Source organism: Exserohilum turcica (assembly GCF_000359705.1).
Source record: "Exserohilum turcica Et28A unplaced genomic scaffold SETTUscaffold_12, whole genome shotgun sequence".
In the NCBI taxonomy this organism is placed as follows: domain Eukaryota; kingdom Fungi; phylum Ascomycota; class Dothideomycetes; order Pleosporales; family Pleosporaceae; genus Exserohilum; species Exserohilum turcicum.
The window spans coordinates 773,523-797,615 of record NW_007359937.1 but is presented as its reverse complement, the minus strand read 5'-3'; the positions used below and the strand labels follow the sequence as shown (position 1 = coordinate 797,615).

At 51.6% G+C, this 24,093-nt stretch overlaps 8 protein-coding genes and 1 non-coding gene across 9 annotated transcripts; 4 read left to right on the top strand and 5 right to left on the bottom strand.

Moving 5' to 3' along the window:
- Window positions 1-500: 500 nt before the first annotated feature.
- SETTUDRAFT_183049 (uncharacterized protein) lies at window positions 501-1,391 on the top strand (the record flags this gene model as incomplete). Its single annotated transcript, XM_008024445.1, has 1 exon — window positions 501-1,391. Exon 1 carries the CDS (start codon window positions 570-572, stop codon window positions 1,389-1,391), a length of 822 nt encoding a protein of 273 aa, XP_008022636.1. The 5' UTR covers window positions 501-569.
- Window positions 1,392-1,929: 538 nt separating this feature from the next.
- On the bottom strand, window positions 1,930-2,975 carry SETTUDRAFT_159262 (uncharacterized protein; the record flags this gene model as incomplete). The annotated part of the gene is made up of 2 exons (XM_008024444.1): window positions 1,930-2,535; window positions 2,715-2,975. 2 exons carry the CDS (start codon window positions 2,973-2,975, stop codon window positions 1,930-1,932), a joined length of 867 nt encoding a protein of 288 aa, XP_008022635.1.
- A 345-nt stretch (window positions 2,976-3,320) lies between these two features.
- On the bottom strand, window positions 3,321-4,628 carry SETTUDRAFT_167500 (uncharacterized protein). Its single transcript, XM_008024443.1, has 3 exons — window positions 4,551-4,628; window positions 4,146-4,481; window positions 3,321-4,092 (listed from the first exon to the last, which is right to left on the bottom strand). The coding sequence occupies exons 2-3, from the start codon at window positions 4,263-4,265 to the stop codon at window positions 3,460-3,462; spliced, it is 753 nt and encodes a 250-aa protein (XP_008022634.1). The 5' UTR covers window positions 4,266-4,481; window positions 4,551-4,628; the 3' UTR covers window positions 3,321-3,459.
- A 1,021-nt stretch (window positions 4,629-5,649) lies between these two features.
- On the bottom strand, window positions 5,650-8,765 carry SETTUDRAFT_159260 (uncharacterized protein; the record flags this gene model as incomplete). The annotated part of the gene is made up of 5 exons (XM_008024442.1): window positions 5,650-6,739; window positions 6,793-6,823; window positions 6,875-8,303; window positions 8,360-8,485; window positions 8,535-8,765. 5 exons carry the CDS (start codon window positions 8,763-8,765, stop codon window positions 5,650-5,652), a joined length of 2,907 nt encoding a protein of 968 aa, XP_008022633.1.
- Window positions 8,766-10,957: 2,192 nt separating this feature from the next.
- Window positions 10,958-14,622, bottom strand: SETTUDRAFT_126994 (uncharacterized protein). Its single transcript, XM_008024441.1, has 4 exons — window positions 13,689-14,622; window positions 13,210-13,641; window positions 12,116-13,157; window positions 10,958-12,065 (listed from the first exon to the last, which is right to left on the bottom strand). Exons 1-4 carry the CDS (start codon window positions 14,520-14,522, stop codon window positions 11,188-11,190), a joined length of 3,186 nt encoding a protein of 1,061 aa, XP_008022632.1. The 5' UTR covers window positions 14,523-14,622; the 3' UTR covers window positions 10,958-11,187.
- Window positions 14,623-15,014: 392 nt separating this feature from the next.
- Window positions 15,015-16,161, top strand: SETTUDRAFT_146742 (uncharacterized protein). The gene is made up of 3 exons (XM_008024440.1): window positions 15,015-15,343; window positions 15,404-15,801; window positions 15,850-16,161. Exons 1-3 carry the CDS (start codon window positions 15,137-15,139, stop codon window positions 16,076-16,078), a joined length of 834 nt encoding a protein of 277 aa, XP_008022631.1. The 5' UTR covers window positions 15,015-15,136; the 3' UTR covers window positions 16,079-16,161.
- A 362-nt stretch (window positions 16,162-16,523) lies between these two features.
- Window positions 16,524-18,223, top strand: SETTUDRAFT_159257 (uncharacterized protein; the record flags this gene model as incomplete). The annotated part of the gene is made up of 6 exons (XM_008024439.1): window positions 16,524-16,847; window positions 16,905-17,009; window positions 17,049-17,197; window positions 17,258-17,286; window positions 17,340-18,035; window positions 18,060-18,223. 6 exons carry the CDS (start codon window positions 16,524-16,526, stop codon window positions 18,221-18,223), a joined length of 1,467 nt encoding a protein of 488 aa, XP_008022630.1.
- Window positions 18,224-20,609: 2,386 nt separating this feature from the next.
- Window positions 20,610-20,696, bottom strand: SETTUDRAFT_t103. Its single transcript has one exon. It is a non-coding gene; the product is annotated as a tRNA-Asp (tRNA).
- A 443-nt stretch (window positions 20,697-21,139) lies between these two features.
- Window positions 21,140-22,099, top strand: SETTUDRAFT_159256 (uncharacterized protein; the record flags this gene model as incomplete). The annotated part of the gene is made up of 1 exon (XM_008024438.1): window positions 21,140-22,099. One exon carries the CDS (start codon window positions 21,140-21,142, stop codon window positions 22,097-22,099), a length of 960 nt encoding a protein of 319 aa, XP_008022629.1.
- Window positions 22,100-24,093: the final 1,994 nt, after the last annotated feature.

The following is a 24,093-nucleotide window of genomic DNA, read 5'->3' as shown; positions in this document are numbered from 1 at the left end:
CGCTGTCGTCGAGCAGAGCGTGGACACCGGACCAGCTCCACGTCACGAGGCCCTGGGCGTGCCCGTCACCGCCCGCACCATCTGACCCAGGCACGCCCGCCTCACCCAACACCGCTACTCTGCCCGCCTGCCCCCCACCGCCGCTTCACGCGCCGACACCGCAACTTGCACACACCCACACCGGCTGTTGCTCGACACGCACCCCTCGTGGCCATGGCCTGCAAGATGACCTGTACCACATCTTCACCCGCGATGCCTACTTATCTAGCGGCACCGCGGCCGCGAGGGAGCTTGCTGGCACCCTGAACATCCACCCTTATACCGCTACTCCTGCTGCTACTACTACCACTACCACTACCACCACTATCCCCCCCGCAATCACCGCCACTGCGCACTCGGCGGTGAACAAGAGTCGGCCGCACCCGCAACGCCGACTAAAAAGACCTCGCCGCTCCCCATCTCCATTGCCATCTCGTCCGCCTCCTGCAAAGCGCCCCAAGCCCGCTGCTGCCCCCTCCCAAGAGCTGCATTTTGTCGACGACTCGCTCTTCGCCACACTCAACGCAGCCATGATGGAAATCGCCAGCCGCCAGCTGGCCCCACACCACCAGCCAATCACAGCCGCCTCGTCAAAACTCTCCTTCAAGGACACCACCTGGACCTTTCCCAAGAAGCTCAAGAAGAAGCGCAGACGCCCCAGCGACCTCTTCAACATCAACTTTGGCTTTGGCTTCTCGTCGCGCCGCCGCCAGTCGTCCGACGACTCGCCTCACGTGAGCCCCCGCACCAGCATCTCGTCGCCCTCGGCCTCGCCCCGCGCCGACCTCATGGAGAGCTTCAAGCGCCAGAGAATCGACTCGACCGGCTCAGACATGCACCAACCAGAGGACCCTCACCCGGGCCAGCTCGTCGACTTCTCCCTCAGCCCTGCTTCTCTCGCTCTCCACGCACCGCCCACCCCGGCCCCGGTCCCGGCCCCGCCCACGATGCTCCCCTTGCCCGAGCTATCTACCGACTTCAACACCCGACCCACCACCGACGCTTATGACGACTACCTTGCCGCCACCACCACCACCACCCACCGCCGCAACTCGTTTCCCGCTGTCGACTGGGACAATGCCGCCGCCACTACCAAGGAGCTTCTTGAAATCGACCCCAAGGACACCACCACCATCACCACTACTACTGTTGCTCCTCTCCCAGCTCAGCCCTTGGAAGCCTCCAAGTGCGAGCTCCGCCGCACCACCAGCGACCCCTCCACCGAGCGCTTCCTGACTCACATTCGCGCCAGTCTTGAGGCCAGGAGGAGCAAGAGTGGCAGGACATGGCAAACATATCCCGTCTTTGCCGATGAAGTCGAAAAGGGCTTTCTCGATGACGCTCCATTGTAAACATAGCATTCCCTTTTTTTCTTTTTTTCCCTTCGGTGCATATATCGGCACTTGTATTTTAATCGGCATTTCCTCTCCCGTCTTTCCTGTGGCTGCAGGGCTCTTGGCGCGTTGCTGGCAATGCTTGCGAGAAGATGAGGATGACCATGTAGTATTTGGGAAAGCTCTTGCTTGCATATTGGGTATGGCGTTTGCATATTCTGGGTTCTTAGCATGGCATTGGCATTGGCATTGGCATAGGATTGGCATGGCATTGGCATAGGATTGGCATAGGCATTGGCATAGGCATAGGCATATTAGCATAGATACCCCCACCACCTTTCCGACACGGAAGAGGTGTTACGAGTTGGATAACTTGGCCTCTGCACTTTGTAGATGGATCAACACTATAATCAAGTACTATTACTACCTCAACAACCATAACTATTTTCTGCTGCTTCGTCCTCGTGCTCAAACATGATTCGTTCTTCTCTTGCAAGAAAAAACTAACAACATCAACATCATCATCATCATCATCATCATCAACAAAACAACACCATCACCGACTCTTCCACCTCACACCGCCCACCCACCTAACCCACCTCTCCACCCTCTCCCTCTTATCCGCCTCCCTCTCCGTGCCCCCCTCCCGAATCAACTCGACGGTATAAAACCTCCTCGCCAGCTCCTCATTCCCCGCCAGCCCATGCACAAAACTATGACACGCACGACACAACCACGCCACGCTCTGCAGCCGCTCCTCGCCATGCCACCCGCGCTTCCGCACCCGCGCATGCGCCGCCCGCGGAACCAAATGGTGATATGTAAGCGGCACCCAGTCGCGCGCACACAACTCACACGCTGCTACCTGTGCGCGCGAGCTGCGGCCGTGAGCCGGCGCTGCTGTCACGCTGGCTATGTACGCTGACACCAGCGGGACCATCAGTCTGGCATGCTCGCCGGCGTCCGAGGCTAGCGGTAACACGCCGTAGGCTTCCAGGCTGTCGAGTACAGAGGCCGGAATGCTGTTTACGAGCTCGGTGCTCGTCGCGGGGCTGACGGGCGCCGAGTACTGTTTTTGCAGCGCGGCGGACGCTGCGAAGTGGGTTGCGTTGAGGGTGCGGAGGTCTGGCGCTAGATTGGTGAAGAGGACGGTGCTGAGGTACTGTTTTTTGTTATTTTTTTTGTTAGTTATTGTTGATGTTCTTATTGATGGAACGACAGATGGGTAGAGGTTTATTCTGTTAGGAAATCACAGTGTGGTCTTTTCTTTTGTTAGGGAGGGGGTTTGCTAATGAAATAGCTGTATGCGTGCATTGCAATGGGGGAGATGTATGAACATACCTGGATGAATTCAGCCAAGTCCTCTGCGTCGTCGGCAGCTCCAAGCTCCTGACTACCCTCATTGTCACTTTGCTCCTCCACTCCATTCTTCCCGTCTCTTAATCCATTCTGTGCATTTCTCTTCTTCTTCTTCTTATTCTTCTTCTCCTTCGGCTTGGCCTTTTCACTCGGTGCCGCCAGCGCTTTCAACACGGGCTCGCTCACGCAGTCGCGGAAGGTTTCGAAGTTGGATTGCTCGGTGGCGGGAATGCGCAGAGCCATGGTCGATTATCTTGGAGTACAATGCACACTGTGAAGACAACATCGTCAGTGGCCATGCCATGCATGGTGTTTTGTAGTCGAGCGCGTCATGACGACTTTCGCCTTGGTGAGGCGAGACACTACTAGCGGGGTCGAGGGCAGAAGGGCGCTGCGAGGGCGAATTGGCTCGTATCTGCTGCCCAGCATTCAAGACATGATTTCATGCTCAAAGGTAGCCTGGAGCTGACAACCCAAGATTCTCCTAGGGCGTGCATGGAGCTGCCGCAGAACAAGTGTCAATTCTAGGCCCAGGCCTTTAGCACAGCAAAAGCAACGACAACAACCCAATTCAAGTCTTGGGATCGTGCATTCTCATCATATTCGTCTATTCCAATCAGCATAACGCACGCTACTTGATTGTTGCCACGCCGTCTTCTGCTTGTACTCATCGTATCACGTGATCCCGTCAAGCGAGCCTCGGTCCTTGCAGGCATGACACCCAAATCTAGGCCTTCTTCTTTCCGCCCTTTGCGAGGCGGTTGGCCTTGCCCAGAGCCTGCTCCCGTCTCCTGGCCTCGCGCTCCATGAGCTCCTTCTTCTCCTTCTCCAGCTCAGCACGCTCCTCGGCCTCGGCCTTTTTTCGCGCTGCCTCGGCCTCTCTGCGCTCGCGAACCAGCTTTAAGCGCTCCAGATCAGCGCGCGCCTGCTCCGTCTTGCCTTCGGCATGTAGCTTGTCGTATCGGTCCTTGCTGGCTTGCGCCTGGAGGGCCTCGCGCTCCCGGCGGGAGAGTTGAGAGAGGTCTTTTTGCTTGCCCTTGCCCTTGGCGGCAGCGGGCTCAGCGTCTTCGTCGACGACGGGTGCTTTGGTGGCTTGTGTACGGGCTTTGGCGGTATGGTTTGGGTTTGCGGGCATGTCGTCATCCTCCTCCTCCTCAGAAGAGTCGGTGGGCATGTCGCCAGCCTCGGGTGTCTTTTGCGATTTCTTCGCTATCGCAGCCTGCTTGCGCTTCTTTGCGAGTTCACGGCGCTGCTCACGTGTCAACTCTTCCTGTGCAGGCTTTCCCTCCTCGTCGCCCGACTCTTCTTCTGAAGATTCCTCCTCCTCAGAGTCCTCTTCGTCGACCTGTTCGGGTTGCTCCTGTGGCATTCCGTTAGACGCCTGGTCCGACACCTCGCAGGCCAAATACTTACACCCCACATGCCGACTACCTCGCCATCGGCGTTCAGCGGTTGCAGGTCGCGCGAAAACTTCTTGCCGCCTCCGCGCTTGACCTTGTTGAACTTGCCGCCGCGACCACGTGCTGAAGACATGTTGGATATGTAGGCTGTGTTTGTCCAAGTGAAGAGTTATTGGTTCAGAATGTGCTTGCAGCCCGTGTCCGTTTATACAATGGGTCGTCTCGGCGAACGCTCGTTGTTTGCGTGTCGTGGGTGTCAAGCGGCTCGTGAAAGCTCCACTGTAGTTGGATTGTGGCTTTGTGTAGTAGAGTGTGGGTGATTCAGAATCGTGTGCTTGCAAAAGCGAGCCTGTCAAGGCACGGCGCGTTTGTCAGCCTGGCGTTGCACACAACAAAGAGAGCCTACTCTGCCACTCACCTGCTACACCACTACACGTACAAGGTTGTTCTTTGGTGTTGTCGAAAGAGTCACCCTCACAGGCCCACCAACAAAACGTAACAGCCCCGCGCTCGCCAAAGCCAAAGCCAAAGCCAAAGCCCCCCTGCCCCGCCGTCCCGTCCTCGTCAAACCCAATGCGCCATTCTCGATTCGCTCACATGCACCCTGCACGCCCGCTAGGCCGCAAACCACCAAGCGCACATTAGTCATCGGAAATTCTCGCATCATCAAAACCAAGCCGCGCCGCGCCAGCCTCTTCTGCTCATCAAAACTGAAACACCCCATTATTCACTCTGTGTCTCCCGCCTCAATGGAGATTTGGAGGGGAAAATGGAGGTTAGAGCAAGCACGCGTTCGCTTACCCCCTTCTCTTCTGCGCTGTGCGCTCGTGGAGCGAAGGTAAATTTTTTGGACGGTACATACTTTTGCTGGCATACCACGGTGCGCTTGACCTGGCGCTACTCAGACCGAGCTGTCTTTGGCCTTGCGACGCGCTCCGCGTCTGGCCGAAAGCTTTTCGAGTGCCGCTTTGGCTATGCGGCCATCCATAGTCGTGCGTGTCCTCCCAACGTTGGACGGCGCGCAGCAGACAGGTGCGGCTCTATCAATATCCGCAGTACTCTGAGGCGCACACGACGACTGTACTGTTCCGCCGTATCGACTTGGACGCCAGGCAGGCTGTACTCTGCGCTGAGGGCTCGTTCTGATAATCGCTCTGATAAGCCTGGATACCATTACTTAGTAGCCTCGACAAGTCAACTCCACTTTGTCGTTAGCAAGTCACACAAACACATGACAGTAAAATAGTAATCACCATGCTCATATTTTCTCTGCTCCTATATGGCAAGACAAGCTACCTAGGGACATGCAAGGTGATGAGATATCCATCGTGGATTCGCAAAAGTCAGATACCGCCTGCACAAAAAGAAAAATGGAGATTACCCAGATTAGCCACTTTGGATGCTTATCTTATGAAGATGCACGTCATCGTCCACCAAGTAAGCACATAACCCAGACATTCCATAGACCTTTCCGTCATCCTGCAAGTCACATTCGACTCGCCAAGCTTAGCCATGCTCTAGATGTACCACATGACGTCCTTGATACCACGGCTGTTGTTCATCGGCATCAGCGGAGCAATCTCGACGTTCTGCTTGGACGAGCCAGTCGACGACTGCTGCTCTATCTTGGTCTCCTTCTTTCCAGACGAGACGGGATTCTCGTTGAGATGAGCCCGTGAGCGGTCGGCGGCAAGGTGGGCATAGTAGACGGCTGGATGAAGCGAAACAGGAGTCGTAGAGCGGACATAGTGGTATGAGTGTTCAAAGATGAACTGCTGAAGCTCCGTCGGCAACCATTCACCCTCATTGAGAATGCACTGGTAGTGGATAGGGCGGGCCGTACCCTTGATCGCGACGTGAGAGCACAGGTAGAAGTCAAACTCGAAAGGGTGCGTGCAGCCAGACTCCACCAAAGTGCCCGGAAGAGGATTGCTGTTGCGGTCTCCATGCTCAGGGAAGAAGCGGACGTGATGGCGCTTGCCGGCAATGACAACCGTGAACTTTGGCACCTCCTTGCAGCCCAACTTCTTGAAGCATTCCTTCATGTCGTGGACTTCTTCTTCAAGGACTGCAGCGTACTGTCCTTCGCCGACGCCGTCACGGATGTAAAGAACACGCTGGGGCGGCCTTCCCTGGCCAAGCTTCTGCATCCAGTTCTTCGCCATGAAACCGAATTGCTGATCAATGTTGGCCGTAGTCACCATCTCAACGCGATTTCCGTTGGTCTGAACCTCAGCCCAGTACCGAGTGAAATGGATGTCTGAAGACATGGTCATGGCCGCGAACGAAGCAGCCTCACCAGATCCTGCTCCAGGTGCAGGGTGAGAGACGTCGGCACCGACTACCATGGTAGGGATTGAAGCGGCCTTGGGAGCGATCTTGGGAATAAGCTGCGATTTCGCGACGCAAGTAGCACCGCCGAGCTTGGCGTTGACCTTCATGCAAACATTCGAAATGTACTGCGGAGAAGCAGACATGACATGCTTTGCCTGGAGAACTTGCGAAACAACGCCGAAGCGGATGTCGCAGGACTTCTTGATGCGGCGATACACATCAATGTTGCGGTCATTGACGATGAAGATGAGCAGACTAGGCGGCGCGTTGTACCTGCAAGCTAGATCAGTCACAGCTCTGCAAACCGCCATGTTGCTTCGACTTACCTATTGCCAGTCATGTTCCATACCTTCTGAACTACATTCACGTCAGCGCGCGTCTCAAACTTTGGTCATTTGCATTACTTACCCATCTCACCGCCATCGGCCAGATTACCAGGACCCATCCAGGGCTTCTTGCCGAACTGAGGGTGGGAAGCAACCACGCCTCCGTGGGACTCGTAGATCTGCACAAACTTCTGGCAAAAGGTCTCGACAGCTTGCAGAGGAGGGCTGCCGCGACCCTGGACACAGCACACACCCCAAGCTCGAATAGCGCGGTCATTGTTCTTGTTGGTAAGGATGAACTTGCGTCCGTCCAGCCTCCACCTACCCTGAATCATGTCGGAGGGTTTGATGGTCATCTCCTTGGAACCCGCACCAAATTGCACCGTTGGCGGTGGCAGAACGCGAGCCTGTACCTTGGATGGGTTAGGGTTAACCTGAATGCCGAAATGACTGAGATATGGGTCGTTGGCCCAGTTCAGAAGACGAACGCCCTGCTGAACCGCTGCCCAGCGGTCTTTAGGAAGCGTCACGGCAAACTTGATCATGTTAGACGTCTGTGTATCACTCAACTTGGTGTTGTAGCGCTGATTGGCATCGATCTTGAGCACGTCAATAGGCATGTATACAGGCTGCTTGCGGATCATCTTGGTCATCTTGACGACGGGCATGCCGGCCATGACCGTGATGCTGTACTTCTTCTTGAAGTACTCTGCCACAGAAATCATCTTGGAACGATCATCCGGATCCGGGAAGCGAGCCTGGGACGCGTCCATGTTGACAAACTCGTCAATGGTCCACTGCGTAGGTGGCTTTGTGTGCATGGCCGATACACCAAGACGCTTGAACTTGCGGAGGTCCTTCTTCAACATAGACGCCTTCCAATCACGGGCGGCATTCTTGAACATGTTGGAGAACTGCGGTGGACTACAGTTGAACGCCTGTCCGATGGCGCGCGCGAGCTCTTGGGAACGCCAAAAAGTACCATTGGCAACATCCACGTTGACAGACAGCGACTTGTTGAACTTGTCGTCGAGGACTGGACGAAGGGAAGTAAAAACGCCCTTGAAAGCCTCGATACCTCCACCGAGATCAAAGCGCTGCTCGCCGCGCTGGAAGAAGGACTTCTTGATCATGGTATACTGCTTAGAAGGCCACTCACGCATGACATGGTCGAGGAAGTTGAGTGTGTCGATGCAGTCAGACGACCACGAGGCTTGTCCTTGAAGAAAGGCATTCAGTCCGATGAAGTCGACCTTACGAGTCCAGCGGATGTGAAGCGTGTGCTTGTTTCCGCGGGCACCGGGCTTGGTCTGGCGGCCTTCTTCTTCGTCCAGATCGACCGAGATGCGCGTGTCCTCGCGCTCTAGACGCTTGTCAGACCAAGCGATCTTGTTAGTGTCCCAGATCCACTTGTTGTTAGTTCCAAGTTCTTTCTGGACACTGCGGGAGTAGAAGATCTTCTTCAGCAAGGCGCGCTTGGTGTAGTCGGTGCCGTCGCCCGTGAAATGAAGCTGAAGGTGTTAGTGAATCCAACACATGAATTGTGAGCCGAGCCGACTTGACTTGCATCGTACTGGTGGACGACAGTGTTTGGAGACTTGATGACGTTGAACGTGTTGAGAACAATGCCGACAGCTTTGCCGTGCGGATTGAAGCTCTGGGGACGCTGGGGCAGCTTGTGTGGAACAGTGATCTGAATCCATGGTCAGTATGATGCATAATAAACTACAGATGATACGTACACCTCGAGCCTTGTACCAACCCTCAAGACCAAGAAACTCGGACAGGTTCTTGAGGTCGTTGGTAGCCATGTACTCAACAGGCTTTCGCATACCGGGGTCGCGGTTTCCGTCTAGGCGAGGGATGGACTTTGGTGCAGACTGCTGCGTAGCATTGCGAGACTCGGAAGATCCATTGGATGAGCCGTTGGACTGCTTCTCGGCCTGCGCGCGCTTGTTTGGCGGACCACCCATTGCGATGCCTACATGCCGTGTCAGTCGTAGCCAGAGATGAGCGGTAGTGAGATGAAGCGGCAGTGCTTGCAAGTGAATCAAATACAACGGCAAGCCGATGCCCTGTATCTAGCGCTGCTCATATGCAGCAACAGTACGTACCTTGATGTCAGACTGTGGTCAATGGAGGACCGTTGTGGATCGAGTGAGCTTGAACCGGGCAGCCGGTTGTGTCTGAGGCGGGTCAGCACAGTCTGAAGACAGAGCGTGTATAGATGTACTCAGAGAAATAGAACCAAGTGGAGGGTGATGGGCACGAGAGTGCAAAGGAATGTTGAGAGTGTGTGATGGGTGGGATGCAGAAGGACAAAGGGTGAGACAAGACAAACTGTGGACTGAGGGGTGTTTGCCAAGCCAGAGGCGTAGGCGGCAGCAAGCAGGGAGGGCAGGAGTGACGAGATGTCGCAGTGACCGGCGTGGTGAGAGCGGTGTCGGTATCGGAAGGTGCCAAGCTTCCAGGTGACACAAAGGGCAGTGGCAACGGCACGGCAATGGCAACGGCAAACAGCCGTAGCGGCGAGAAATATCAAACCACAATGCTGGATAAAGACTTACTCGAGTGTGCTGAGGATGTAGAGGTTGCCTGCAATGCTGTTGGCTGACCTGCCTGCAGGGAGGAGCTTGAGACAGGCTCTTGCTTGGAGGTGGCAAGGTTGCTGTTGGGTGGGGAATTGATATCTGTGAAGATTTGGAAGATGTTAGGAGAAGACAAGGTTCAATGAAGAAGTTGAAAGAGTTGAAAGAGGTGTGGTGGTGGTAGTGTGAGGGAGGAGAGATGGTTGGAGTCGTACCTGGGCAAGCTTATATGGACGGGAAACTGCGCTAGCTGAGCAATCTCAGGGTCTGGCGAGCGATCAAGCGGTGTATACAGGTAAAACACGCATGTAATGTTGGGAGAGTGAGATTCGGGGCTTGGGTGAGAATGATGGTAGTGAGAAGCTGGATGCCGCTGAGACCACCAGTGTCTACATAGTCTGACTCAGTGAGAGAGTGCCGGGGATATTTCAGGATCTCACATCATGGGATGTTATAGATAGGTGATCTGCGTATGAAGACAGCCAAATAAGTGAAGTTGTTGGATGTGAACTGTACTTGCAGACAGCATGAAAAAACAACGAGTAGACAAGAGGCAATACTCAAAGCTAAGCAATCACTCAAACAAATCATTCATCATTCTAGCATGTACACGAAAGTCCTTGGCTAGTCAGCATTTGGCGTGTATATTTCGGGAGAAAAGCCAAGAGTTCACATGCTCCAGCAGCTCACAGGTTACTTCTAGGATATACCTCCGTGACGATGCCAGCACCAGATCCAAGAAGTTAAGACAACGCACAGCATATTCCACATAATTTATCTATCAAAGAGTGATCTTGGACCCTCTCTGACACTGCGTCGACACATGCACAAAGGCACTATGCTACTTCAAGACCAGGAAGCACAGCACTCGATGCCTTGCAATCCACTCAATCCTAGTATGAGCTTATCTGAATACTGTAAAAGACACCATGTCCCAAGACACCACCAAGTGTTTCCCGACACCTCGTACCTACAATGCCATGTCTTTATTCCCCTTCACATCCCCATCACTCTCAGCAACCAGCCAACGACACCAACAGCAAAATCTCAACGACTCCGGTGCTATTTTGTCGTCGAACAAAATCACTTGTTTACCATGAGCTATCAGCATCACATGTCCATCTTCTGCTCGCCATCACAATTACATGCAACATGCCCAGCGCATTGGCTGCCATTATAGCAATTGCTGGCATCCAAGAGATTATGCAAATCGAGTTGTACATACACCTGCATGTGTGATAAATTACCGCAGCATGAACATGTACTTGATTGTCTACCTGCATAAAAACAAAAAGGTCCCAGGTATTTCAATTTGCAGACAGAGGGAAAGGGAGAGAGAGAGAGAGAGAGAGAGAGAGAGAGAGGAGAATATTAAATGAGTTGCCTGTCGCTTAGAGAATACACACACGCCATTTGCTCATACATGTTCCTTTCATTAACGGGATAAAGAGTACCACCGCACACACATATATATGTTTTCCTCAGGAAGTTCAGCAGTAGTTCCACCCGTGAATGTAAAAAGTCCAATCAATCCCATCCATCCATCCAAAAAACAAAAAGTGTGTTCAAATTTCGGCCCGATCTGGAAGACAAGACATGAGATAGGTGGAAGATAGAATGTTTAAAAAAACGCCATTTCCTATGCAATGCTTATTGGTTTGAATGGCGTTTCCCCCCCAGATATTGTTGCAGTTGTTCGACGTTTCTCTCCCCTTGGTGGTGGCGGCCCCTGAAAGCTAGCTCATGACCGCATACATATGCGTTTTGAATTACATGAATATAGATTGCATAACTCTGCTTGGCCTGACTAAGCACCCCAAGGGTTTGCACCTGGCATTGCCGGATGCATGGGGATATGTCCGCCGTTTCCGTACTTCTCTTGTATGCTTTGCAGCTGCTGTGCAGTTGTCGGGGTGGTTCCCCACCGTTGCGGTTGGGGTGGGACTTGGCCCGGAGGAACTGGAATGGCGGCTACATCTCGTAGCAGGCTAACCAGACCCTCTGCTTTGAAGCGTGTTTCTTTGTATGTATGTGCAGGAGGGATGATCCCGAGAAGGAAGTTGACTCCCCGAGGCAGGGGTGGTGGACCTGGGTTCTGTCCAATAGGTGTTGCGCCAGCGGTAGCAAGGTTGCGACGTGCGGCATCAAGACGGCGGCCCGCAGCGCCCTTGAGAGGCGATTCACCACGAGCGAGTTTGCGAGGCTGTGCCACTTCCTCCATGTCCTCGAGTGGACGCTTGGGTGAGTTGGTTGCAGGCATGAGATTGTTAAGGTGAGGCGAGTTGGTAATGGCGGGAGACGCAAGGCGCTGCTGTTCCACAGCAGGTTGCGGCGGAGGTTGCGGTGGCGGTTGTTGTGGCGGCATTGCGGGAACGGGCTGCTGTTGCTCTTCGACCGATGGCATGACTGACGGCATGACTGGCTTCATCTGTGTGCGTGGCGAGATGATGTGGCGGACGGAGATGGGGTCGAAGGTTGGGCTTGCGAAGCGTTGCGAAAAGCGGTGCAGATGGGGATCTTCGGGGAAGAGAGTGGCCATACGCTGCTCAAGTTTGGTGATTTGTGCCAGCTCACCAAACTGGGCCTCGTAGTCATGGAAGAAGGCGAATAGTGACTTTGCCCGGTGCACGTTTTCCGGCTTAGCAGTTAGTTTTCCAACAACAGTTTCGAAGACAGCACGAGCGTCTGTAAATGTTAGAATGGCGTGGGAAATAGCATCGGACTTGAGCACTTACTGGTTGAATCATTGAGCTTGATCAGGTGCTTAATGTACTCCAACGCAAAATGCTCATCCTCTGGGAACAGCTTCATGCCACGCTCAAAAATCTTTTGGGCAGCTGGCTCCTGGTAGCAGTGATGTTCAATGAGTGCGCTGGCTACATATGCCTCGCTGAGCAGTTTGCCCTTTTTACGCGCCTCTGTGAAGACGCCTCGGAACCCGCCGATGTCGCCCTTTGGATCTCCCTTACCCTGGACACGACGCATGGCACGCATGAGCGCTATCCATGCATATGTGAGCGTTTTCTTGAGATTCTGCGTCTGCGCGTTGTAGCCGGCAGACATGGCCTGGAGTTGGCCGCTGAAAGCATCCTCTTTTTCCTTGAGACGTCGTGCAGCTACGACCTCATCTTCGTCGTCATCGTTTTGCTGCGCAATGGCCCGCGCCGCCTCGTCGGCAGCCTTTTGTACTTCAAACTGCTCCTTTGCTCGTGCAATGGAGTGTTCTTCGCGCTTCTTGACCTGTGCGGTGAGGTCGTAAATGGTATCCAGTAGTCTCTGGTATGGTTCGCGTACGGCTCTCCCCTTGGCAATGACACCTGCTTGGCCATCTTCAAAATCAGTACGTTGCTCGACCTGGTTAGCTTTCTTAAAGACAAGCAGACAGCTCTCAGGATTGGCCTCTATGCCGTCATTGAGGAACTTGTCGCCTTCAGCTTGCAGGTTGTTTTCAAAACACCATTCGGCTGCTTCGTACCAGAGCTCTGGCCAGAAACGAAGGGCCATCAAGGCATTCTTGTAGAGGTGCAGAACACGCTTGTTGTACAGCTCGCGGTTGTCGGTTGTGCACTCGAGCGGATCACTCTTCTCCCATTGGATCCAGTTTTTCCACAGCTTGACCTGGTTCATGTAGTCTTCGTAGCCATCGAAACCAGCAGCGGGCGTCAGCTTTGGCAGTGTGGTCCGAATGACACCCCTGGTGATGTTGTTTTCAAGAACATTGATAGCACTGCGAGCAGTCATGTAAGCGGGCGAAGTTTCTTGGAGTTGTTTGCGACCCTGTCACGAAAGTAAGCTTGATTGGAGCAGAAGGGCGTGTCAAAAAGCCTACCGAAACCTTATTCATGCTCATCTCGAACTTGTCGTAATCGCGCCAGATCTCGAGTGTAGCGTTGTGAGGAACGGCAACTGCACGCTGGTACACTTTACGCAGAGTATCCATCTTTTGCATGTCTTGCCAGTTACTGCCGCCGAGCACGCCGGGTCCGGTCTTGAGCATCTCGATATAGTCAAGCCACAGCTTACCGGCCTGGACATCGATACCAACAGAGTTGAGGACGAACTCATAGGCTTGGGTGACTGTCTGGCGATTCTGTCCGTTTTGGTCAGTGGTGAGGTTGAAGCGACGTCGAATGAAGTCGATGTAAGCAGAATAGATGCCAATATATTGAGCCGAGGGAATAGAACGGCCAAAGAGGTGCTCGACTTTTGGCAGCTCGTCGAGTTCGGTCTCAAACAGGATGTATTCGACCCATTGTTCGCCCTGCTCGTGTTAGTCGGGTCCGTTGCACCATTTGCTGCTGTGCTTACTGCTGAAGGGAAGACTTTGAGGAAGCGCTCGAATACAGCTCGGGCATCGTCGTGCTTGTGTCGCCTGCGGTGCTCCTCAATTAGACTCAACCACGCTTCGATGTCACCACGGGGATCTTCAGCAATGCGGTCTTCGAGAATGCCCACTCGATCCTGAGGCAGGCGAGCCTTTGGCAGAGCAGCAGAAGTGGGCGCTGGAGTGGCGGGCACTACGGAGGGGCGCGCTGAAGCAACATTCAAGACGTCGGGAGTAGCTGGCTTAGTAGCGTCTGGGACAGGCGTGCTGCCGTTAGGAACAGAAGCAACAGAGGGAGCAGGCTCATTGACAGCGACGGGAGCAGAAACAGATGCAGGAGCCTGGTCTTGTGCACTATGTAACTGTACATCTGGGTTGGGTAGTGTATTGTTTGGAGTGTTTGTAAAAGATGGCTGAGGGGCCTGTTGAGCCTCCGTCGCACTCTGCCGTGTAGCACTCGCCTCTTGCGGCTGCGCAGCGGGCTCCTCTTCCTCGTCCTCGCTCTCGTCGACAAAACCACCCACGGTGCGCGGCCGCTTGGACGGCGGCGCTGCGGCGGCCTCTGCGGCGGCCAAGGGAGGCTGGGACTGGGCTCGCGACTGCTCCCCATCCTCGCCGTCGGCGGGTCGGGGCGGAGAGTTTGCGCCTGATTCTGGCTGCACCGAGGGCGACTGCTCCGAGGGGGGCGAGTAGGTCGTGGCCGGGTCGTATTCGTCTTGGCCAGAGGGCGCGTCGGTCATGTTGTAGCCGCCGGCTGCAGGGTCGTACTCTTGGTGCTGTTGCGCCTCGAGGAAAGCGCGCTCGGCCTCGTCGGCCATGTCTGCGGCGGGATGGGAGCTATGCGGTGCAGTTAGAATTGGTCGCGGGGCCGTGGCGGTCGGCGGGTCACGGGCTGCGCGGGTGAAGAATGGCCTTTTCTTTGTCGCGTGGTCAGTCGTGTGCGTGTGCAGGCAGGGCGTGCGCGACGGGGCCAAGCGTGCGCTTGAGCGTCTTGCTCTGCGGTGGGCAGCTTCGACGGCCGCGCCAAGGAGATGCCGATGCGTGCGCAGGCGTGGCGAGATGATGCGCCGGCGGTCGTCGTTGTCGTTGTCGTGGTCGTCGTGGTCGGGTTGCGCGCGATTGTTCGTGAGGTGAGCAAAGGTTGCGGTTCGGCCTGGCGACGCCTGGTGCTTGGCGCCCCATGGCCAGCGCTAGCACTAGCCACTAGCACCAGCCACTAGCACCGCCACCAATCACTAGTGTTAGTGCGCCAGACCAGACCAGCTCTCTCCAGCCCCGGCCCGTGTCGTCGCTCAGGTACCGACCACATCGACGACGACATTCACATGCGCCCGGCCACTATGGAAACGTGCGATTCGCCGTGACACTCGACAACCACCAAGCCGATTCCACCCTTGCCCTGCCCGCCGTCGCCTCCACCCACCCGTCCGCCATGAACCCACACATCTCCCTCCCACGGCCGACGGGCGGGCCCTCCAACTTTGGCTCGACGCCCTCGTCGCGGCGCAGCGAAATCAAGATGCCGCGCTTCTTCAAGCGCATGTTCAAGTTCCCCCAGATGGACTTTGAGATGGCCGTCTGGGAGATCATGAGCCTCATCATTGCGCCCAAGAAGGTGTTTCGCCAGATCTTCTACCATGTATGCACTTGCGCCACGCCACGCCTCGCTATCCGCGCCCACCACTAACCAGCATCCCAGAAACAAACCACAAAGACATACCACCGCCCGGACCCGTCCTTTACCTATCTGCTCTCCTTCTTCCTCACCCTCACCTCCCTCGCCTGGGGCTTTGCATACGCCGACGGCTTCACCCAGACGCTCCACATAATGCTCGTCTTCATTTTTGGCCACTTTCTGCTGCTCTCGCTCCTCATAGCCACGCTCTTCTTCTTCCTCGTAGGCCGCCTGCTGGGCCCAGACAACACGCTGCTACCTGGGCGACGGAGAGGGCTCTACAACCTCGGAGAGGACTCGGGCAAGGAAGAGCTCGAGTTTGGCTACTGCTGGGATGTTGCCATTCGAGCCTTTGTGCCCGTCTGGGTATTCCTCTATGTTGTGCAGTTTCTCTGCATGCCTCTAGTAGGCACACACCACTGGTAATATGTGAAACAATATCCGACAAGACTGTCACTGACGCACACCAGGTTCTCCCTCCTCCTGTCCAACACGCTCTATCTGCTCGCCCTAAACTACTACTTTATCATCACTTTTCTGGGCTACAAGGAACTGCCCTTTTTGCACCACACTGAGCTTCTGCTCGTACCTGTCGCCGTCACGGCTATACTGTGGTTCGCCTCTCTCTTCGGCTTCAACATGTCGACACACTTTGCGCCGGTATTATGGACGGGCGCAAAGCTGCGGAAGCAAATTTAGACGGATTAGTGCGGACGCGATGGATGAGGAACATGTTGCCAGTATATTCACGGCGTACCTAAGGCGCATAAAAACTAGAGTGTGAAATTTGCAACATATCCTGTTTTAGGACTCACTGTGCATCGTTGACCATAGTTCGTGATGCTTGGCAGTCCTTGCACTTTTGAGCCACCAACTAGTGCCTACGCGCGCGGCACGCCAGTACACCTCGACGTTACCTCACGACGCAAAGTGCTCTACCGCCACAATTGCAATTGGCACTGCAATGGCATCCGGTATATTACTCCTTGCTGCCTCAACTACTGTTCGTCGAGCTCTTATCTCGAATGCTACCTTACGCTCTTTGCAAATGAGTTTGTTGCGCCAACAGCTCCTGAGATCTTGTCGGTTCGCGAGGCTGGCTCAGCCAACTTCACTCTCATTGCCGCATTCTTGACAATACATAATGACTTTGCACGACGTCGGCATGCTTCAACGCTGTGATGTGGATCAATTTTACAAGTACACCTCGGGTCGATGGCTCTGGAATGAGAAGCATCAACTTGCTCGACGTTACGTCAAGTTTGACCTACCGGAGCTCCTCCAAGTCTCCGCGCAAGCGACTGGAGCTCGCTCTTGTGACAAGATTGAGAAACTGCCTGAAGGAAATTTTAGCAAGGTCTTTCTAATTACCATGAATAATGGCCGAGAATTAATCGCCAAACTCCCCAACCCTAATGCTGGACGTCCGCACTTTACGACAGCCAGCGAAGCCGCCACCATGGACTACGTATGGGCTCCTCGACTCATTACATCTGATAATTGCTGACATAAAGCTACTTTGCAGGTTCGAAATGTCCTCGGCATTCCGGCGCCCCGCGTATATGGTTGGAGCTCCTCGACAGACAATCTCGTTGGAGCAGAGTACATCCTGATGGAACGCAGTAGGGGAGTAGAATTGGGCAAGATATGACATGACATGCCTTGGGAGGAAAGACTTGAGGTTATCAGGACCTTGGTTGGGTACGAGAAAGCTTTTGTTTGTGTCAATCTTCCCATGTACGGGAGCTTGTATTATGCAAAGGACCTGCCTAGCCCAAGCCCAAATCAATTTCTTGACCCCGCCAACTCGGTACACAAGTGAGAAGAAGCCTTCGTAGTCGGTCCGACAACTAACAGGACGTTCTTCGACCAAGGCAGAGATTCTGTCCAAGTAGATCGAGGGCCATGTGAGTTCCCTTGTCTTCCCTGTCATGCTCGTCCTAAGCTGATTAGATGACAGGGCTTTCACTTGAAGAATTTATCCATTCCCGCGCCGCCCGAGAGCTAGCGTGCGTCGACAAATTCTCGTCGTATCTTGGTCAGCAAGGGCTGTTTCGTGGACCCAACCAATACCGTCCAAGCAGAGCATTGAAGGTCAGAGTCCTCGGTGATTATCTGAAAATCGCAACCCAGATTCTGCCTAACGATTTCAACCTGTCAAAGCCCACTCTATGGTACCCGGATCTGCACAGTGACAATATCTTCGTCGGCCCTTCCCAACCGACCAGAATCCTTGATATCGTCGATTGGCAAGCAGTTAATATGTCCCCGCTCTTCCTCCAAGCACGCCATCCATCGCTCATCGAGTTCGAAGGCCCAATACCACAAGGCTTTGAGCCAATAGCACTACCCGATAATTTCGATGATATGAGCGAAGAGGCACAACACCAAGCCAAGAATCTGCGCGCTGCCCAGTCTCTCTATAAAGTCTATGAAATCCTCATGCTCCGCCAATGTCCGGACATTGCTCATGCGCTGCATTTTCGAGACACGCTGCCAGGCCAAATCACTGGATTGGCAAGCTCCAACTTCAGCGATGGAGAGCCAGTCTTACAAGGAATGCTCATTCGACTTCAGAATGAGTGGGAAACATATGTTACATCTTCTACACCGTGTCCCCTTTCCTTTACTCCCGACGATAGGATGCAGCAGCAACGTCTCGAGGCGAGTTAGAGCCAAGGCGTCGAACTGATGCATGAGGTTTCGGCCGAGATTGGTGCCTACCAGGGATGGGATGGCTGGGTCAATCATAGCAATTATCCCGTGTACAAGGAGCGGTTGGCCAGATGTCGCGAGAATTTTCTGCATCGCTACGCGAAAACTGACGAGGAAAGAAGTCAGTAGATCCAGGCCTGGCCGGTTGAAGATAAAACACAGCCATCAACTCCTGTATAAGATAAGACCGTAAATCTAGTTGTTGCGAGTTGATATTATTATGGCGACGCTCAATCATAACATAAAGAGCTTTGTCACATAACGTCCATCCACAAGTTATGGGCCGCATCCTATTGCGAGACAAACTGCAGACACTTTAAGGTCAAGCGACTGTCATCTATGATATTCTTAGGTGTAGTAGAAATGCATTGCCTAGCATAAGAGCTACTATTTCCCGTGCAGGGAGCAAATTATCCATCGTTACTAGTGTGCAAAAAAAGAAGACGAGTAGAACCTCTCTAGCGGGGAATTACACCGAAGTCGAGACCTAAGTCTTAGTAAGGTAGGTACGCTAATATTCTCCCACTTACCATAGCTATTGTAGAACTTTTTAAGCAAGTTATAATTTTTTAGTTTTTCGCGAAGGACAAGGGGTAGTTATCATCTCTGATTATTAATCAACGATTAAGCAAGTGATAAGTTGAATTTATAGCTATAAAGTAAGCTACAACTTGCCCTCATAGACACTAGGATCGATAGAGTTATTGAAGAAGCTCGATCATAATGTAGGGACCCAGTCTACCATTCTATCAAGGGTAGTAGTAATACCCACCATCACCGCATCCGCCATGGCTTACTTCGTCGACAAATCGACCATATGTGAAAATGGTTTCATGATCACATCCAGTTCCAGTACTTGCGCTATTGTAAAGTAAGTACGTTAACATAGAAACACTCTTTAGTGTGATATCTTACCTTTTATTAGGATCGCAGCAATATGGAGCACTCCCGCCTGGTTTGCAGCAATACCAAAATGCAGCTTCGACACGACACACCGCTGGTGCAACTGTTGCGAGTAACACTAGAACAACTGACTTCATTTCGATTCGAATGGTAATCAAATATAGTGGAAACTAATGTTGAGGTCTGGTGAACTTGTTGTAATTGAATTGTTTCTGATGTGGATACATACAAGTTATCCGAATATTAGGTCTCTTCTTATACTTGAATTCTTTTCTTATTATTTATAATATTATGTAAATACTACACTCCATCTACTCTTCCTTTGTCCAGTAGAACTATCTATCGAGTAACTCACACTGAAGTTGGTCGTATATTTTCTACTAATAAGGAGAAAATATATTCATTAGCTCGATGGATGAAAGACATGTGACACAGAATAGGTGACATGATCCATAGCATGACGTACAAGTCAGCAATACGACCTGATACTCAATCTATAAACCTTTCCCCTCACTCGATATGAATAGATTTTGCCCGACACTTCGTGTTAGGACGTGGTTGTGTCTGACATCAGATGGATTACTTATCTATCACTTGGATATATCACATAGGAGATCTAATATTTCGTGAAGATGATGTATACACTGTTCCATACGAGATGATATTAGACAGTTAATAACTCTCACCTTTTTGTAAGGTTATTAGTGTCAAATGTAAGCTACATTTAGGATCTTAGAGTACTAAGTAGAGGCGCCGGGATACTCACTAGCGTGAAATACCTTAACTACCCCGGACAGTAAGCAACCCCTGGGAAGTAAGCACCTCAAAAAGAGGGGGTGTCTGGTTTTATATTGGTTACTTTTGTTGATACTTAGCGTTTTTGAGTTTTACTAGGCTCACCACCCGTCTGATTAGGTATAGCTATTGGTAGCGTCGCTACCGCAGAGGTAAAATTGTGAACACTGCTGTTGAAGCTCTAAGCTCTAACTACCCCTGTTGAGATTTGATTTTATCATTACGTGACATAGAGCTTGTATCCTATCCACGCTAAATTATTCTACCAGCAGCTATAGCTGTTGAAGTTGCCAAAGTTGTTAGCGAAACCAGACAGGCCTTTGATCAAACTTAACCCCAGCACACCTACCAGGCAGATCTGGTAGATCTAGAGCCTTTCCTAACCCAGTTATCGGCAAATAGCTCATCATACTTTAACGAAAGAGATCGTATCTAGTAAGCACTAGGATCCGCATTTATCCAGGCTTACAAGAGCCTTACTAGCCCTCCGTAGGGCCCGTATAATTAGTATCTTGCAAAGGTACATAACGTGGAGACGTGGTAGGGGTAGGCTAGTAAAAAAAAGTGTCTGTGCATTTCTAAGAACATGTCACATATGAGTAGCTTGAGCTAAGGAGCACAGATGTGGATCAGATTATCCAGAATCTGCGTATAGCTAATTAGAGAATACCACCTGAATTAGCTAGATAGCAAGGTTTTCTTAGGTGTAGTAGAGCTACATTGCCCAGCTCGAGAGATGCCAGTTTCCGTGCTTCGGCGGGTGATGAATCACTCATCATCACCAAGGTGCCAAAAAAAGCAAAAAAAGATGAGTAGATGCTCTCCAGCGGGGAATTGAATCCCGGTCTCCCACGATCTGCCAATTGCTTGACAAGCGGAAATACTGACCACTATGTCACTGTGCTGGTTGCCAGCATGTCCGCTAAATTTCCTGTTTTGGGTGACGCATATCCATTAATTTTTCTGCTTCCAGTTACTGCAACGCGAACCCGTTCTGGGACTACAGCCTGCCAAGCTATACTAAAATACCATTCCTAGGCATATTAGCTTTGAGACAGGAGCTCGATTCTCAGCCCCTTGTATGTTGGGTACCTTAGTGTATTGGTGGCGCTTTTTGCCTTAAAGCAGCAGCTCAGCGTTTAATTATCAACCCTGACTGGCTTTATGCTCTGGCAGGTCCACTTTTAAGGTCATCTTTTAATAAAACACGTGATGTCTGAGGCCGCACGCCTACCACACACCAAGCACGGTCAACTGTTGACCAATCATGTCGTGACTCCATCATGCCCTAGTGGTCATTCAAGCCAGACGCTCACTGTTACAATCAACTCCACGATCGTCTACACGATGCCAGATCGAAAGCCGCGCCGTCGAAACGGGTTCCAAAATATCGAGTCGGCATGGGCACAGCTCATAGATACGTTGAACGACATCGAGTTATCAGAACGCTTAACGAAAACCCATAATCAGCGCATTACGAAAGTTACGGCAAATGAGAAAACAACGAAGTCGGACGACTCTCTTAAGCGAAACAAATTTTTGAACAAAGTATTGGCTATCAACCCTGACCTTCATAAGTTATGTGTTGTCGCTTTCTCGCAGAATCAAATCAGCTCCACGAAAAAAGCTGTACTTAACAAATTGGTTGAAAGAATTAGGGAACGGCGCGATGGCACAATCATTTCTCCTGCCACGCGATCGCTTTTGCATCGTTCGGAAGACGATAGGCCTATACCACTACCCCAGGAGACCATTGAACTACCAAAAACCCCGCCAGAACCTTGGGTCGATTTGAGATACGCCGAAAGAGAAGGGATTGAAAAGGTTTTTGGACAATACCTACTGGACAGGATTGAGAACACGGATCTGAGACAAAACTGGAGAGCAGTCTTCATGCGCCTGCCGATGTGGCCACAAGATCTTTCTGGGCCTTGTTTTATGTCATTGAACCTTCGCGAAGAAAGTGTTAAAGAGGTTGCGATGGCATTATTCAAGGTAGAAGTAAACTGGAGGACGAATGCCTTTCATATCAATCACGAGAACGGATTGTTGCAGATTATTCCTCATTCTCAGTATACAATGAAGGGCGTCTCGGATGAGGACATTATCGCCGTTTTCGGGGCAGGTATACATGCTGCAATCACTACATGTAGCATCAGAGCGAACGAGTTGAGAGAAGGGGATAGGAGAACTAAATGTGTATCAATTACTTTTTCAGAGAAGAGGACTGTAATTAATCTAATACTGAGCGTAGCGGAAGGTGTCAAGATCCAGAGTAAGCTCAGTTTGTCCGCCACATTAGGATAAAATCTTCTTCAATCCAACTCTACGAATTTTCCTCTCGCAATGTATAACTCCCATCCTTCTTCAACTATTATTCCTCCATTTTCATTTTTAGGTAGCCGCGTACGCTTCTCCTTGCCTTCCTTGTCTTTCTCAAATACAGTAACACTGCTATTTCTCCATTCTACTGTTTGACCTCGACCCGTTACTACCGTGGCAACATTATCCTTTACATGTGTAAAATCTATATTTGCGTTAGGCGGCTGGACTTTGTTGGCGTCAAAAGTCTGGAAAACATTAGTTACGAAATGAGAGGAACAATCCTACCTACCATCAAGGCACGATAGTGAACAAGAGGAGCGTCGAGCGAGTTGCCTGGAGAGTTGGTGTTCACGAGTATATTTCGTAATGTGCGTGTACGTGTGCGTGGCGCCGATTGGCACTAGAGACGCAGTACAGTATCGCGTTGCGCAAAAGTGTGTCCGGATCGGGGTGCTGCTCGGACGGTTGAGCACTTCCTAGATGGCGATCGCAAAGGTGTCCTGTATTGAAGGCTTGGATGCGATATTTGAGAGGCTCGAAAGTTTGCAGACTGTTGATGGTTGTGGAGGGGTCGTGGAGGGGTCGTGGAGGGGTCGTGGACACCTACAATCTGTCGCGTGCGTTAGGCACTCACACTTTTGGGCCGTAACGCAGACTTGAAAAGCGAACTGTCTTTGCACTGTCTCAACCGACGCTGCTTATACTAAACCACAGAAGTACTAGTCTATTGTACAAAACCAAACGTAAAATTATGGCCTCGCTCCTGCTACTTAACGGTCGAACAGTCAACCGGTCGATGCCCCGCATTATCACGTGATCAGCTTTCGTTCGGTTGTACCTTTAATTCATTTTATTTTTGCGACAGTTGCATTGTATAATACAAGAGCATGTGACCAGGTAGAGATACGTCATTTAGGACGTTGTGTATGAAAGCTTGGACTATTATTATTATTATTATTATTATTATTCTAGTTTAACATCCTTTTTCAGCCTAAATGTAACGGGTCGAGTCCTATTAGACTGCGCACGCAACTACAACGCGCCCACCGCGCCAAAAAGGCTGGCACAAGATATCAGAGCTGCTGATATCGTTGCGTAGTTGATACATAAGATAGCCACCGCTATCTGTACTGTAGCGGGCTACCTAGCCCGTTACATAAAGGGCTATATAAGACGTGTAGGGTTTTTAGGCCTACAAGTATCTAAGTAGGTTGTTTCTAGCTACAATATTTAGGAGGGGTTTTAACTAGATAAAGGTGAGGCTTATAGCCTATTAGTTAGTAGGTAGGGGGTAGGATAGGGTAGGGGAGGTGTATAGCTACCTGTTATAGGTATTACTCCTCGTTTTCTGTGTTTCCCTTATACTAGGCTTGTATTCTAGCCTTTGTTTCTTAAATAAAGGTAATAGTTGCTTTTATACCCTCTTTTGTTTAAAGAAGGATAGGTAGTAATAGATCGCCTTTATAGGCTTCTCTTAGTCCTTTCCTTTCCTCTCTATATAGATTACATCTAAATAGAATATAAGGTAGGTCTTGTATAGACCTATAGTTGCAGGGGCAACTATTAGAATCCACTTTCCCTCTCTTATATAGGTAGTCCCTTAGGTAACAGTGCCCTAGTTTAAGTTGGTAGAAAGCGCTAGAAACCTCTCTTCTAGTATTGCTAGGAATAGCGATTTGCTTTCTTATCTTCCACTTGTATTTTGCTGCGTACGTATGTGGATTCTTGCTAGTGGCTTTTTTCCTATACTGTTTAAGTTGGCTTAGCCAGGAGAACTGACCAAAAACACCAACTTCGAGTTTTCTGGAAACCGCTAGGAAAGCACGCTATCTAGGAGAACCGACCACGAGGAATCGACTAACAGCACTTTTAACACCTGCAGCTAAGGCGCTAGCGCGCAGTAGGGAGAAGAAGGAGGCCTTCCTTCGTTTTCTCACGCCTGTGAGAATTTTCCCACAGAGCTTGGGCTCTAATGC

What these genes read in the sequence shown, in the direction of transcription:
- SETTUDRAFT_167500 (XM_008024443.1), bottom strand. Translation starts at nt 4,265, where the DNA reads ATGTCTTCAGCACGTGGTCGCGGCGGCAAGTTCAACAAGGTCAAGCGC. An exon ending in AGGTAGTCGGCATGTGGGGT is followed by an intron (nt 4,093 to 4,145) that starts GTAAGTATTTGG and finishes GGAATGCCACAG; the next exon opens with GAGCAACCCGAACAGGTCGA.
- SETTUDRAFT_126994 (XM_008024441.1), bottom strand. Translation starts at nt 14,522, where the DNA reads ATGGCCGACGAGGCCGAGCGCGCTTTCCTCGAGGCGCAACAGCACCAA. An exon ending in TGAGCATGAATAAGGTTTCG is followed by an intron (nt 13,158 to 13,209) that starts GTAGGCTTTTTG and finishes CTTTCGTGACAG; the next exon opens with GGTCGCAAACAACTCCAAGA. An exon ending in CAAGCTCAATGATTCAACCA is followed by an intron (nt 12,066 to 12,115) that starts GTAAGTGCTCAA and finishes TAACATTTACAG; the next exon opens with ACGCTCGTGCTGTCTTCGAA.
- SETTUDRAFT_146742 (XM_008024440.1), top strand. Translation starts at nt 15,137, where the DNA reads ATGAACCCACACATCTCCCTCCCACGGCCGACGGGCGGGCCCTCCAAC. An exon ending in TTCGCCAGATCTTCTACCAT is followed by an intron (nt 15,344 to 15,403) that starts GTATGCACTTGC and finishes CCAGCATCCCAG; the next exon opens with AAACAAACCACAAAGACATA. An exon ending in CTAGTAGGCACACACCACTG is followed by an intron (nt 15,802 to 15,849) that starts GTAATATGTGAA and finishes GACGCACACCAG; the next exon opens with GTTCTCCCTCCTCCTGTCCA.